We start from the raw sequence: 15,593 nt of genomic DNA on the forward strand, positions 1-15,593 counted from the left end.
TGTAGTTTCACGCGGGATTAAATTACAGTCTAAGACTGTTTCCAGAGTAGTGAATTTAGCTCACTCTATGAGGCCGGGTTCTCTGTTATGATTCAGCATCACACCATGATTCATGCAGTGAGAAGCCTGTCGATTCTGGCCACAAATAGCTGTAGGGATTTCCAACCCACCAGGGGAAGTCTGCTGATGAATACCTGGCAAAAGGGGATTCCTTTGTCCTTCTACACGTAAGGGATGGACTAATGCTGGGTGCTGAGAGGAGGGTGCTGGAAAATCTCACATTGCCCTTTCACTGAGGTAGGATTCAACCTAGACTCGTAGCTCAGGACATCTCCTTGGCTGCACTGCTGTAATGTCTGGGCTGTGCCAGTGCTGACTCAGGAACTTGTCATCAGCTCTCTGATGGCTCCTACCTCTTGCACCACATACAGTCTATGTATGCACCTGGCACAATATTCTTGAGAAAGTGCTTGAAAGCTTGTCTGTTTTGACCTGACTGTATGAGTTCTTCCAATGAAAGGCATTAACTCTCCTTGCAATCCTTTCCTTTCATTTACCCTTCGATCATTGCTGCTCCAGCAACACTGTCTCTGCTTGCAGCTGTATACTGCTTTGTGAGCTGATTTGTGTACTCTGTCTACTACTGAAACAGTTCTGCTAGCTGTTTTTTCCTCTGATTTCCATGCTGGGGAAAGTTATACAGGCCAATTTTTGTCTGTCAGGTGAGATTATTCAGTACGTATAGAAATTAAATAGATATCTCAATGACTAGCTCTTGGAGAGTCTAGGATAGACATATGTTTGTGGGTCCTTACAAAGCCGCCAAGTTTATGTTAAAAAAACTGAAAGCCCAGAAAGTCTGAGTCATTCTGCAGCACATCTGGAAATCCTGTTTTGCCTTTGCTCACATTCACACCCCTTACATCATTAGAAGATGTTGTGCAGGGACAGACGCAACTGACCATTGTGAGAAAACTGAATCTGCACATTCCTGCACTTTCTGGCTTGCTCTCAGGGTTTGTGATAGGATTTTGAGCGATCTGTTATGCTTCACCTAACATCAGGAAAGCCATTCTCTATTTCTGTTGAGTCTTTGTATCCTACTTCTCTGCAGTTGCAAAGGGTGCATGATTGTAGCATGTAGGAGCTGCTGATAGACTAGAATTCTAGATAATACAGCCAAAGGAGGGGCCCAGCCAGTCTTTTGTTGTTTAATGCTTAACAGTGGTCTGATACTCTTGAATATGTTGTATTTTCTTTTGGTTGGATCTTTTGATATGTGTTGTGTTGGCATCTTGCAATGTAATGTGAGGATGAGCAGAGCAGAATATTTCTTCCAGGAGGATGCTCTGGAGCTGGGGGTCTGCTGTCCAAAGACGCTACAGGAGTCTGGTGATACTGGGCTTGGTTAAGCACAGGTTTCCAGTAGCATCTGGTGTTCTGGGTCTAGAAAGGAGAAACAGCTGTTCAAGTGAACTTAGCCTGCTGTGCCCTTTGTGAAAACCAGTGGTGTTCCAAAGTGCATAAAGAAAAGACAGGAGGGCAGTATGTGGACTACTGATCTCTTTGGCTTGCTTTGCAGTAGGGTAGGTACCACAGTTTTTCAACTAGCTCTGTCTTTGTTGCTTATCTAGTCTAAGGTAGACAGTCATAGTAGGCCAGCCCTGATGTGGAAAACACACATGAGCACGGCCAGACCACTGCTTGAGAAGAGAATTATGCTGATTGGGTGGGGAGAGGGGGAGAGAGAGAGATGAAGGCCCTTTTGATGTTAATGTCTGTTAGATTGTCCACATTAGTGTCTGTCTTTGAATCATAAAAATTATTAGCTCATAGTTTGTAACATTTCCCACTTCCAGCCAGCCTCACTTACTATCTCTTCTGACTTAAGCCTCTGACAGCCATGCTACCCTTGCTTTCAACACTGAGAGACTTGGGAGAGTGCTGTCTGTGTGAGGGAGGAATAGATACATAAAGCTGCATGTCATCAATGTAATGGCTGGCATTGCTGCCCATGTACCTCATCATATTCCCTGGAGGTTTTTCATAGCTATTAAACAGAAGTGGTGGAAGAATTGAACCATGTGGCATTCTTCATGTCAAGGCTCATGGTGAGAGGAGGATCAGCTGCCTGTCAGGGGCCTTCTGGGGTCTGCTGGAAAGGAATGAGTGTAGCCAGCTCAGTGCAGTTCTCTCAGCACTTGCCAAGACACGCAGTTGGTAAAGCTGTACCTCTTGGTCTGCATTGTCACAGGCAGCTGATAGCTCAGGTAGCATCTGCATGATTTCTTAGTCTCTGTCCATCTTTGTGAGAGGGCCTGAGACACCATCGGTGCTTCGTTTCCAGACTTACTCATGAACGTTTCCAAAAGAAGAATGCAAAGTATTTTCTGAAGCTGCATTGCATCACTTGTTTCCCACCACTTCTCAGATCTTGTCCAGTTTGAAACTGGATGGCAGTGCTGCTGAAGAACAATTTCTGATTTAAAATGTCTTTTTCAGTTGTGCTCAGTGTTCCTCACCATATGAAATGATCTAAAATACAAGACTAGAGGATAAAAGTATATTAAATGAAAACTCCATGATCTTGAGGAGAGCAAATCCCGCATTTTTCATCATGGCTGGGGACCATTGCAAACTGCAGAAGGAAAAATCCTTTGCTTTCTGTTGCATGATCAGTCATTTCTTTCTGTGCTATCAGCTTTTTACTTGCCTAGTCATGTACTGAGCATGGTTTTAGAGGAAAATGACTAGAAAGGGGCCTGGCCTCAGGAACTGGAGACAATCTGGATTCATACTCAAAGGATCTGGTGGAAATTTAAGAGCTACACTTAAGGAGGACTGGTTCTTCGTTATGCAAGTTTTCCAGGGGTCATGTGGACCTGTAGTCATGGTTGAGCTTGGCTGGTTATATGTTTTCAGTGAGTGCTCTCCTTCTGTGGATCCTAACCTGTAATGTGATAGGCACTGCAGGAGGGGTGTGCTAGGTTCTGCCCATTTTGTAGCTTTTGTAAAAAGTGTAGCACACTCAAATAGTTGGGACTTTGCAGGATGGACTGGAAAGTAATGGTGGAGAGCTGCTCCGCTGCTTTCAGGGCCCATCAGTATCCCTTGTCAGCAGAGAAATGAACGTCCTGCAGCAGCTGGTGTGAAGCCAGGCGCTTGCTTGGTCCTTGTTGCTAACTTACCCTTGTAAGCCAGGCCGGCTCTTGTTGTTTTTTTTTCATTTAAGGCATGCCTAGACGGAGGAGTCATGGCACTAGGTACTGCACAGAAACGTAGAAAGTCGGAGTCTGCTCAGAAATCTTATGGTCTAGTTAGAGCAGGCAGGCAAAGGTTGAGAGAAGGGAAGAGTTGTTCTTCGCTGACTTTGTTATTAGCTGTTCTGATTCCATGATAGAAAACCTCAGCTTCTTAATGCTTAAAGAACAGAGACCTCATGAAAGTTACAGGCTCTGATCCTCCATCCTGGTGCATGCTCTCATGCCAGTGACTACCTGCAAGGCTGCATAGAATTGCACTGGCCTCACCTCGCTGTCCCAGGCCTCATGGGGCTGGCGGTGCTTTCACAGTGCTCACCTCCCCGTTCACATTCATGCTGTGCTTTTGCTGCTTCAAGACTGCTGTTTAATTTCAGTCCCACCCTTTTTCACCAAAAAAGAGTCCCTAACTCCTACTAGATGTATACTCCTCCTATACAGCCTTGCATAAGATTATACTATCACAGGTTGTTCCTTTCCAAGCCAGGAAACTTTTATTATAGTCAGCCAGAACCAGGTTATTTTAGTGTCCTCGGGCTGGAATGTAGATGAAAAGCCTGTGTGTATGCCAGCAGTATTACCGGCCTGCCTGTCCCAAGCATCTGGGATTTCACCTGGGCCTTGCACTGAGGGGCCATGTGCTTTTCACAGTGTGCTGACAATTTTATTCTGTATTTCTAGTTGTGTTCCTTTCAGTATGATTTGCCTTCCTTGGCCAGCAGTTGTTCATGTCTGCTCCTTGAATTTTTTTCCCCAGCATCTTTGAAATCTACACATATGCTGATGATTTTGTGTCATTAATATCAATCTAGACAAGTCTGTGTGACCTTTCACTCCTGTGTCCAAGGGGAAGAATCGACCCTTGCAGTCACTCACAGTGCAACACTGACTCATACATACTTTTCATAAAAATAATGCAGAAATTCCCCATAGTTTTAACAGATATTTTTTCAGATGAAGTGTAAGTCTTCCATAGCAACAGAGCTTGGGAAAAGTATGAAGCATGTAACATCAGATAATTAATATTTCTGAGATATGATACACTTTTTGCTATTAATGTTGTCCATTTGGGTTTTTTTTTTGCTTCCTGTATCTCACTTGCTCAAACTCAGCCAATCTGTTTGAGTTTCATTTGAGCTCATGTGCTCTCCTGTCTTATTCCCACCCTTCTCTGTTGTCCAGCTCCACTTGTAAACCTCCTGGGAGGTGGCTGGGATTTGTCCCACCTCCATGACTCTACAGTGATGAGCACCATAGGACCGTAGTTTCAATTTTTTGCCCTGATTCTAATAATTCTTTCTGGTTTTCCTGCATAAGACAAAATATGCTCCATTTAGATATGTAGCACTGAAAACAAAGAAAAAAATATCTTTAATTTTAAAGTTCCTTAAAAAACAAACCTAACTGAAATTTGGAATGAGTCAGTCACTCCAGTGAAGACTAATCGTAAAACAAAACTACCAACCACACGAAAGTAATTGCAGAGAAGCTGTTTTCCACTGAGATATGACTGTCATAAGGAAATATTGTTTCTTTACTTTCCCATATTTGATTATTTGGCACTTTTTAAAAATTCCATTTATAATTAAAGTCAGGGCAAGTCCTCAAGGCCCCAGTATCTGAATACCTTTCCAGTGAATACTTAGGAACTGTGTTTTTTGATTGTGCTTACTGTAGTGCAGCCAAGGCAAGCATTCTTAACGTATGGAGGTGACTAAATGCTTCTCCTAAATTATTATTTTTCTTTAAGGCAAAAGGTGCATATTTAAAATCTTTAAAATAAATGTGATGAAACAACTAGACTACAAGACTGTGTCAAGAGTGAGTGTGACCCATTAACTTGGTACCTTTCTGCCATTAGGATCTCAAAACTCCTTCCCTCCCCGTTAGAACTATCTGAAATTTAATCTTGCACCCTACCTGACGATGTAGTTTAAAGCCAAATGTTTAACATTCTAAGATTTATAGGTTTTTTTCAGTCTTAGAAGAAGGTGGAAGCTGAGGTCATCTCCAGCCAGATCTTATTGGTTTTTTAATACGGATGCTTTGTGCTGTGCATATTCTCATGACTGGATTAATTTTTGGCATAAAGAATACCAATGTGGTGGTGGCAGTTTGTTGTCACACAGCTGTGCTCTTCCCAAAAACTCCTTGGAGTTAGTGAGCATCCTGGCTTAATACAGGGGGAATCTGACATAGCTCTGTGGAAGCTGAAGTGTTTGTGGAAAGAGCTGTTATTCTTTGATCAACTGGAGTCTCCTTGTTACTGACTTTGATTACACAAGTGTACAACTTTAATTACAGCTTTTAATAAGCTTTCATTTCTTCCTAGTCACATTCTTTGTATAGCAGTGCAGCTTATCTTTTCCTTTCTTCTCTGCTCCCCTTCCCTCCCCCTCTGCCTTTCTGTGGAAAAAGGGGTTTGAGGTCATTGAGGGGGATTCAGTGTCTGGAGGGATCCCACTGTGCATACTCTGCCCATAGCTCTGCCCTCTGCTCACTGGTACAGTCCAGAGAGCGCTCTCCTTCAGCTGCCCTGCAAAGATACCCCACACTGGCTGCTGCCCAGGAGCTGGTAGTCGGTGGAGCTGGGAGGACAGGGCTGTGAGGCACCACATTCACATAGATGTTCACTGCTGCATTAAACCACTGAACAATCCTTAGAAGGTCTGTAGCCAAAGGATGTACTGCCTCCTGTGTGTTCCTGCTTGTGAAGGACAACACCCTTCTCTTCCTTGGGGATGCTCTGAAATGCGGCAGCTGAATTCAGAGTGGCAGAGGGCAGCAGGAAGCTGGTGGGCTTCAGCAACCAGCCACAGTGCTTGTTCCACATCCAGGGGCTCAGCCTGCTCATTAGAGAAAGTACGTGGTGGAAGCTTCATGAGAGATTTATGAACCTGTAATTGTAAATATTTGAGATATGGCTTTAAAAAAGCATAAGGAAATGCTTTTTTCACATGAATCATATTTCACCTGTGGAACTCATCGCCCCACAATGTTTTAGAGATGAAAAAAATCAGTAAGTTGAAGAGTTGGTTGGTTAAATTCATGGAAGAAAGCTTCATCGAAGTATATTAAACATAATATCCCCACCATTGGGTAACCTGAGACTGAGGGAAATTTGGTTCTGATCATCAGAAATGAGAAGGGGGACTAAAGGTGCTTCCCTTTGTATTTGCCCTGCTCTTGTATTCTTCCCTGAGCTTCTGCTGCTGGCCTCTGTCAGCGAGAGGATATTGGGCTGGTAGAGCTCAGGGGGAAAGAGTATGGCTCCTGTGGAAGTCATAAGGTACAATAGACGAGTGACTTAAAAGATGTGAGTCAGAAAAAAGATATAGATGGTAAACCAGAGCAATTTTCACCAATTTGACATTCAGAGGTGTGCAAAAGTAGTATACTTTTAAATTGCCAGTTGTGCCTATGGAAGAGGGTAGTGGGGAAAACAACTAATGGAACAGGAAAGGGAGCCTCTTTTATCTCTGTGCATGCATCCCTTCGGCTCTGTTGCTGTGCATGCTATACCCTTTTTGCACACTAATGAATAGCAGAGTCAGAGCAAGTTATGCTATATATCACTCTATTTTCTAATGAACTTACCCCTAATGGGTAGCTTTCCTAGCTATTCATGTCACGACTGAATTTCACCTTGACAATAGATCAAGAACGAGGTTCAGCAGTGTGGCCCACCTACTTCGCAATGCTCCAGCATGACAGCTGCTTTGTGTCCTCAGGGTAGCTTTACTTTGATGCTTTTCCCTGTTTAGAAAAATTTGGAGGGAGGATTTTGATAATTTCCAGCCAGCAGAGTTTTAAAACCTTTCTCAAAGGAAGATGAAGATTCTACAGAAATTTTGAACAAATAGTTATTTATGAAAGAAATTACATTATCTTTAGAACTGTTCCTCCCATTGGGCTCCAGAGGAAAGCAGCATTTGCCATGCTGGATCTTACCAGTGGCTGTTCTAACCTGCTGCTGGTGGTGCCTCCAGCTTGACTATGGAATACTCTAGAAGGGTTACGATAAAATGTCTAGCCTGACCATTGCAGACATGGCCCTAGTTGTTAAGAGGCGTGTTTTCATGCCTCGGAAGCACACAATATGAGGACTATGTCCTTTGCTATTATGGGCTCTTTGACACCAGAAATGCTGGAATGAAGTTCTGAACTTGGCTGACTTTCTAGTTCCTCAAAAGGTGCTGCAGAGTTGCAACATAGGAATACAAACATAGGATTGAAATGACTGATTTGCTAAATTGGCTGAACGAACTACGAGGGCAGAGAAACAATAGAATGAGTTCACCGTGGTGTACATGTTGCCTGACCCAGGGTCGTGGGCCACTGTGGTTGCATCATTTGCTCATTCAGTAGCTATGCCACTACTGAAAAGATCTGTGTTCACTTTCTGAGGCTCTGATCTTTTGGTGGCACTTTCTGCATGATCTACTTCAGCAGTGTCTTGTGTCAGCAAGCTTTGCATGTGTTCAGGGAAAGTTTTTCTGCTTGTCCAATTTTAAACCAAATTATGTCCTTTTTTCTTAGTCTTGTCTGAGGGGGCAGTGCAATTTTTCTTACTCTCTGCCCTGTCTCTTTTGGCAGACTCGGGGATCAGTTCTATAAAGAAGCAATTGAGCACTGTCGCAGCTACAACTCTCGACTGTGTGCTGAGCGAAGTGTCCGCCTTCCCTTCCTGGATTCACAAACTGGGGTAGCTCAGAACAACTGCTACATCTGGATGGAGAAGAGGCACAGGGGACCAGGTTGGTAGTGTTGTGTCTGTGTATGCATGTGCATGTATGGAGGGCTGGCCACTGAGCCCTCATGGGGTTTAATTAATAGGAGCTCAAACCTGCTACAGGCCACACAGAAGAGAAGCTGCCTAAACCTCTGTGCCTGCAGGGGATTTCCTTTGGTAACTGCAGAGAGCTCATCCTAATTATTCTCTCTGTACCCAAAGAAGTGCCTGACATGGTAGTTTCTGAGGCCACGTCATTGTAGCTCTTCTAATGCTATTGATCCCAGTCTGTAGCAGAAGACACAATGCTCTGCTCTAAGCAGGACTGGAATTATCTTCAGGGTGGAGAGGTGGAGGTAGGAGTTTCTCAGATGATTGCTGAAAATAAGGAGTTATATTGGTAAGGATATAAAGCCAAGATAAAATATTGCATTCCAGTTATTAGAATAAATGCCGTTCTGATGGTTAGAAATATACCTATGACTCCTGGTTCTGCTTTGGGCAAGTTACTTTGGTATCAGTTCTGGAGCTGGAGTTTCCTCAGATGCAGAAAGAAGTTTGGTATATGTCCTTAAAGAGCTTTAGCTAATGCCTGTTCTGAAGCTCAAGGGAAAAGAACACTGTTATTTTTGTAGACTTTGGTCAGTCTTTCCTTTGTTAGAGTAAATCCGTCTGAAATCTTGAAAGGCAAAGGACAGTCACCAGTTCAAAGACTGGAGGTGTTACTCAGACAGAAGTCCTTCTGAACCCCAGGGGGAATTTTGCTAGAGTATGGCTCAGTATCTGACCCACCGTTAGCTCAGGGAACAGATTTTTTGACAGAACCAAACTGGGTTTCAATTATTTGTTTTTTCAGTGCAGACCAGAGAACCCAGGCAGGGAGAGGGCTAGGTTGCATGGGCACCAGAAGCGCAACATGCACATGTGTGCATATACACATGCCAGTTCCTGTAAATCATACTGAAAAAAACTCAAAACCTCCAGATCTGGAATTATGGGAAGGTGCAGCCTGCTGTTGCCTCCCCCACTGGCCAGTTTGCAGGAGGTGGAGTGGGAAGAGCGCATAGGATACTTCCCTCCTCTCCTGGGGCTAAGAAAGCAGTTGTCACTTCTGAAGAGTGCTTAGCTGAAGCTTTCCCTTTCCTAGGATACACTGAGGGAAGTATCCTTGCACTGTTCCTATTAGTAAAATATCCAAAGTAGATTTAGTATTGTCTTGCAGTACTATCAGAAAACTTTCTATAGTGAAATGCAGCCACTTCTGGTGCAGGAAACAGGTGTTTCACCAATGTTAAAAATACCCTGAGAAAGTTTCAGCTGCCAAAAACTACTGGGGTAATCTGGGATAGCTGAATGTGGTTTACAAGCTGGGAGTTGTATGAGGTTCTGGGCTAACCCTTCTTTTGTAGGTTGCTTCATGACCACAGTTGGGTTTTTGTTTTAGCTGACAATTCCCTGTTCCTAAGAGATTATGCTTTGGAAAAACTAGGGGTGTTTGTGTTTTTGTGGTTTTTTTTTTTTTATGTGTGTTTTTTGTTGTTGTTGGTTTTGGTTTTGTTGTTGTTTTTTTTCTAATACCCAAGGCATTTCTGTTCTTGTAACATCTGGTTATGAGTAAGGTGCTGCTATTTTCATCCTTTTTGAATGCAATTATAAGCAGGTATACATCCACTATGTTAACAAGTAATATTTTGGCAAGAGCTACAAAGATAGACATACATAGTCTTGTATAGTCTCATTGGTGCCTCTGCACTTACAGAAGAAATCATCTTAACAGTGTTACATCATCACACCAGGAACCAAGAGGTCTTAACACTTTGTCTTTCTCAGCCACAAGCTTTCTCAAGCAAATTCACTGTGTAAATCTTTCTGTCCTCACATCTGATAGTGAACTGTTCACCAGCTTATCCTGCAAAAAGGGATCAGTCGGTGGCATTTCTCCTGGAGGTCTGCAGTGGAGACTAATGGTGGCACATTCTTCATGGAGAGTCTTAAGTGAAACAAGCCTGCATCTGCATTGGCCACCATGTCTGATGCCTTTGTTATTTTGAATTAGAATAATCAGTGCGAAATGAAGCAGCCCTCCTCCCCCATTTTTGCTCTCCTCTTTCTTGATTTTTATTAGCCCGTTAGTGCTCCCTTGGGTGTCTTTGCATCATCTCTTTCTTGTAGTATTATGATGGGTCAAAGCATCCCTCTAGAGTTTTAGCATGTTTGTTTTCAGGCTGTACACAATGCACTTATGCCCATACTGAAGGGCTCTGAAAATTCGCTACCAGGCACCCTGGTATCTGTTTTGTGTGCTGTGTTCACTGCCATTTACTATCACTAACCTGAAAAACTCTATAAAGACAAATGGCAAAGCTCCAGGACCTCTTTTCACTTACAGAGAGCCTGAAAAACAGAGAGGAGAGTCAAGATCTCAGCACATTAACCTGGTTTCTTCCTGTCGTCTTTGTTAAAGGAGTCAGAAAACTGCATCTCATGATAAACAGTTCAGGGTTAATTTCACACAATACTGCACATAACTCCCTCCTTTTCCCCTCCTCCCCTGGCCTTTCACACTAGCTTTGAGTTATGACTCTCCTACACTAATGAGATAAACAACATAACTCACTGCAGGTTCTGCTACTTCCTCTATGAGCAAATGGTTGGAACCTTCTCTGGTTGCCCTGTAAGGCACCAGAGGGAGAGACAACTGAGCCAGGACTGGAGACGGTGAGAGTGGTACATGCGTTATTTCCATAGGCACTGCAAGATAAACTGTGGAGGGGCTAGATACAAAGCTTTCAGAACGGACCCTTTCTTGTTGCCCCTCCTTTGTGTAAACAATCAAAGATCCACAGTCCATGTGAGCCAGCACAGTGGCAGATGCGGATCAGGGTGGAGAACTGAAGGTAGCATTTTATGCATTTGGATCAAGTGGAGGTCTGATATAATGTAAGTTCATTGAATGGCTGTGTATTAATGAGCAAGAGTATGGTGAATAGGAACAGAGAGCTTACCTCAAAGGGTGCAGAGATGGACGTTGGATCATCCATCTCTTAGTGATCTATCTGCCACCTGGAGTGGGCTGTAGGTCCTCTAGGGAAGAGGCTTTCCCACCTCTGCCTTTTCAAGGATACCTGCTTTGTTTCTTGTTGGGCTTTCAGCATGTTTGGCTGGCTTTCACTGTCCTGGCTGAATGCAGAACTGCTATTCCATGTAAGAGTGCTCAATAATTGAACCCACATTAACAGATACTTCCCCAAAGTTGCAGTAGATCCTTGCTCCTCTCTGTCTGGGACAAATGCTCAAAGCTGTGGTGCTTATTTCATTCAAATGACTCCTCTCTGGAGGCCTGTACAATGGAGGGCAGATTCTCTCTCCTATTGCTTTGGTCTAGCAACTGCCATTTCAACGTTGTGAGCAAGTTCTTGCACAGGACCTGCTGTGAAAGGGTGAGGCTTCTCGCCTCCACCTCTTTAATGACCCACATCAGTGCCAGACATAATCAACCTCATCATAATAGCAATTGTTTGCAGTGGTTAATGTTTGCAAAGTGCCATGAAGAAGTGTGTCTGAACACTGTAGAAGTGCTAGTTATTCACATTTTTATTCCCAAACCAGTCCTAAGTGCCCTGCTCAGAAATGTGTCCTTGGGTGGGCATAATGCCCAGCAAACTGTGCAGCAATGAAAGAAGGGCGTGAAAAGCTCCAGTTCAGTAGCATTCTGTGCCCTGGTACAGCCAGGATTTCTGCAAATACCCCATCACTCAGCCATACCCAGGCAGTGTGCTGTAGATGCTCTGTTTACGCACCAAGGCCTTGGAAGTAGGTGGAAAGTACTGGGATCTGAAATGGCTTTCCCAACAGTTGAAATACTTCATACAAGGAACTTAGGCTTCACTTGGAGAATTTGATTAGCCCATTTCCTTGAGGCGAATAATTTTGTTGTGCTGTCCCCATCCATCCCGTTGTCCGTTGTCCGTCCCCCCCTGGCCCAAATAACAGGATATTGTTGTTTTCATTATCCTCATTTGATTCTGTGAGTTAGTTTTGTTCCCAAGCTGGTACACACTCCTGGCTGCTTCAGAAGGGATGAGAGAGCTCTTGGGCCATGCTGCTGCCCTTGAGCTCTTCTGCTTTACTGGCACTTTCTTGATGTTGTCCAGCTGTGCACTGTTGGTACAGTTTCAGCTCAGGTAACACCTCTCCTGTCCTCCCTTTTATGTGGCCTTACTTGTTTTCTAAGGGCAATGAGTCTGGAATTGCAGTCATACTCTGTGGTCCCTTCAAGACTAACAGCAACAGCTGAAGGACAGAAGAGTCAAAGCAGAGCTGGTGGACAGAGAAGGCAGGGGAAGCAGGGTAAAGAATGAAATTCCTCCAACTTTTCTGTGTCTTTCTGGGTATTTCTCTGTGTCATGAGTATCTGAGGCAGTTGAGGATACTTTGAAGCACTTGGCAGTGTGCTTCTCTGCCCCCAGTAGCAACAAATTCATGAAGCCCTGCTGTGTTCTGAATAAAAGAGAGCAAAGCATAGCTTGAACGTTGACTAAGGGATGTCTGTCAGGAGAGCCAGGGCAGCTCAGAAGCCAGCCATGCCAAATGTGATTCAATGGAGCATGCAGTCCTATAAATATTACTACTGTATCTCCTCCCTCACTCAGGATGTTGGCATGTGGAGGTAATAACCAAAATGAAGATTCTGACTTCAAACATACGTCCAGAATTTAAGCAAAAATACCAAGTCCAAATAGGCAGACCTCATGGATCTTTGTTTGTTCCCACTTGAAAGACACAAATTTCCTGAGCTACTTGGTTTGGCCTTAGGATTTGCATGTTGGAACTTCACCTGTTCTCTCCCAAGGGGCTTTCGCTGCCTGTGGAGGAGGCATCACCCCTGTGGCCCAGGAGAGTCTGAAATTCTATTTACCCTGAAGAAATCAGAAATTATTTATGTGCTGCTCTGGTTTCAGTGAGCTGAGTGAAGTGTCTAAGTGAGACCTAGATTCTCTGTAGGCCTGATCCCAAGAGGTGCTGAGGGAGCCTCAGGAGCACTGAATGCCTTGAATGCATAGTTCTGTCTCATGATTTGCAGGATTGAATCCTCCAACAAGGAGATGCTGGAAGGGCAAGAACAAAGACGCTAGAGAAAGTGCTTGTGGTTTACAAACTGAGATGTGATTATATTTATTTTTTGCCTTTAATCTTCAGGCCTGGCCCCAGGTCAGCTGTACACGTACCCAGCACGCTGCTGGCGCAAAAAGAGGCGTTTGCATCCCCCTGAGGATTCCAGGCTGAAGCTGCTGGAAATTAAACCTGGTAAGTATTTGTTTGCCCCTCTCTCTCTCTGTCTCTCTCTGTCTGTCTCTCTCTCTCTCTCCCCTGTGCTGAAGAGCAGCTGGCAGTGATGCAAACCTGGCATTTAGACCTTGGACTTTATCTTTGCCCCTCTTCAACCATTTCTCTTTGCATCTGTTGCATCTTACTCAATTTGCTGTAACAATAACCACCAAACCCTCTGCATGCAATTCATCCCTTACAGAAATGTGTACAACTTGTATTGAATGCAGTGGGAGCTGAATTTAGCTTCTGTAGGGTTGAATCCTGGCCTCTATTAGAAAATTCATAAGGATGTAAAGGATCAATGTATTACTAATTATTTCCTCAGTTTGTTATTAATACAAAATCTCACTCTGACATCTGCTGCCTAATCTTTGTGAAAAAGATGGCTGTGTGTGTGGAACAGTACACTGATAAGATTTTTCATAATGGGACTAGGGACCAGGGGTGTGACCAGATTACAAACAGCAAATAATAAAAATTAGTGAGCATATGACACATTTGTATATGAGTGTATGCCTGTATGTATACCTTAGTCCATTATTCTTTCACTCTTATTGTCCTTGGTACTCTTCCTCCACAATTAAACTATGTGAAATGAGTCTGGATGCTGAATGAGGGACTGTAAAGCAGATGTGGAGGAGCTACAGCGGTGTCAGGTAGAGCACACTGTTATGCATTCTTCCCTGCAGTTAGTAATAAAGGCTTGTGGTCTTTGGGTCAGCTATTATGAGAAAGAGGGAATACACATACTCACAGCTGTATGTGGTTTTTAAGAGGCGAGACACTGCCAGTATAAAAAGTACAGGAGAAAACCCCAAAATGTAAATTAAGAATATTTAAAAAACCTGTTTGACAGAAGAAGGCGTCTGGGAACTGAGCTATGCTCAGCAATACTGATGACTTTGCTTCTATGCAGTAGTTGGCAAAGAGAGAGAGGAAGGGGCGATAGACACGAGTTCTAAACCCAGTAAAATCAGAGGCAAAATTTATGTTGTTTTTGGTAGAAATGGTTTTTGAAGGCTCCCTACCTTCAGTGTAGGAGATGTCAGCAGACAGTTGGACAAGAGGAAGAAATGCCTGTAACCACTCACTTGAGGTTCAAACCAAGGACAAAATCTCAGCCAGCAAATAGAACCAGACCTCACAGCAGAGCCGCTGCTGTGCGGAAAGAACTGGTGGAATCAGTCAGGTGCACTGATGGGAATGAGAGTGGACTGTAGGAAGGGGATGATGGCCCATAACAATGTCTGTCTCAGACTTTGTGGTGATACAAACACTGCTGTGCCTTGGTAATTTTAGTAAGGTAAAGTAGTAGTGTAGAGTTTGACTCTTCTTTGTTTGCATTATGCTTCTCTGCTGTACTCACTGAATGCCAAATTAGTGCATCCTACATGCCACAGGGCATGAAAGGCAATTACTACAAAGTTATCAGATAAAGAGACCTCAGCATGTCTGCCTCTGTGTTGTTTTCCCTGCCATAAACATCTCTTCCGCATCTCAGGAGTGCTACTTTTGTTGCATTGCCAGTGGCAGCCAAATAAGGCAAGTTATATTGCTCTGCCATTTAAATCTATTTTCCAATCAATTTCTATCTAGTGATTAACTTTCCTTATCAGTTACACCACAAAATAATTTCACTCCATCTGTGCATATCCAGAATAGATTCACTAGCCAAAAATGGGATTTTTCCCTTCTCTGATTTGAAAGTATAAAGCCTATGGAAAACGTTGGCTCTCCATTTAAAGGTAGCTTTTGACAATTCAAGAAAAAGTGTAATTTATTTTCAACATAAACAGCAGAAATACTGTACGTTTTGGAGGGGGACACTATAATAAAACCTAATGCTGAACCTAGGAAGCTACCTTATACTGACTGATGCCTTTATTCCTCAGTTAAACGTTAGACGACTGTGTGAGTTGAAGATGTGGCAATTTAAGATGCCCTAAAAAACACAGAGATGACAACTGTAGGACATCTAAAATAAATTTGGAAGAAATCTAATCTAAATGTTCCATAGTTTCATTCCACTTAGGGCTTGGATGTCCTAGTCATGGCTTAGAGGTGTTCTCAGCAGCTGGAGAGTACTTGTGCTCAGTTAATGTGCGAGTATATAGGATTTTTATATTGTAGGCTGTTGAGCTGGTTATATGTTATATGCAAGCAATGCAATTCTACAACATCACATTAGTGCTAAACCTTAGTTTTATTATGTTTTACATTTGTTAACTGTTTAGAAGTACTTCTCATAAGACTACCACTGTAACAAACAC

The 15,593-nt window shown here is 43.3% G+C and overlaps 1 protein-coding gene across 6 annotated transcripts in view; it reads left to right on the plus strand.

Moving 5' to 3' along the window:
- Positions 1–15,593, plus strand: part of DPF3 (double PHD fingers 3) — a 189,786-nt gene that overhangs the window by 88,156 nt on the left and 86,037 nt on the right. For all 6 annotated transcript variants that reach the window (XR_008733103.1, XR_008733104.1, XM_055715720.1 and 3 more), the window contains 2 exons: positions 7,857–8,017; positions 13,192–13,299. Coding sequence is in view for 4 of the 6 variants with exons in the window: in XM_055715718.1 (XP_055571693.1) it covers positions 7,857–8,017; positions 13,192–13,299 (269 nt within the window). In the remaining 2 variants the exon portion in view is untranslated. The remainder of the gene's footprint in view (positions 1–7,856; positions 8,018–13,191; positions 13,300–15,593) is intronic.

Source organism: Falco cherrug, chromosome 7 (assembly GCF_023634085.1).
Source record: "Falco cherrug isolate bFalChe1 chromosome 7, bFalChe1.pri, whole genome shotgun sequence".
Lineage (NCBI taxonomy): Eukaryota > Metazoa > Chordata > Aves > Falconiformes > Falconidae > Falco > Falco cherrug.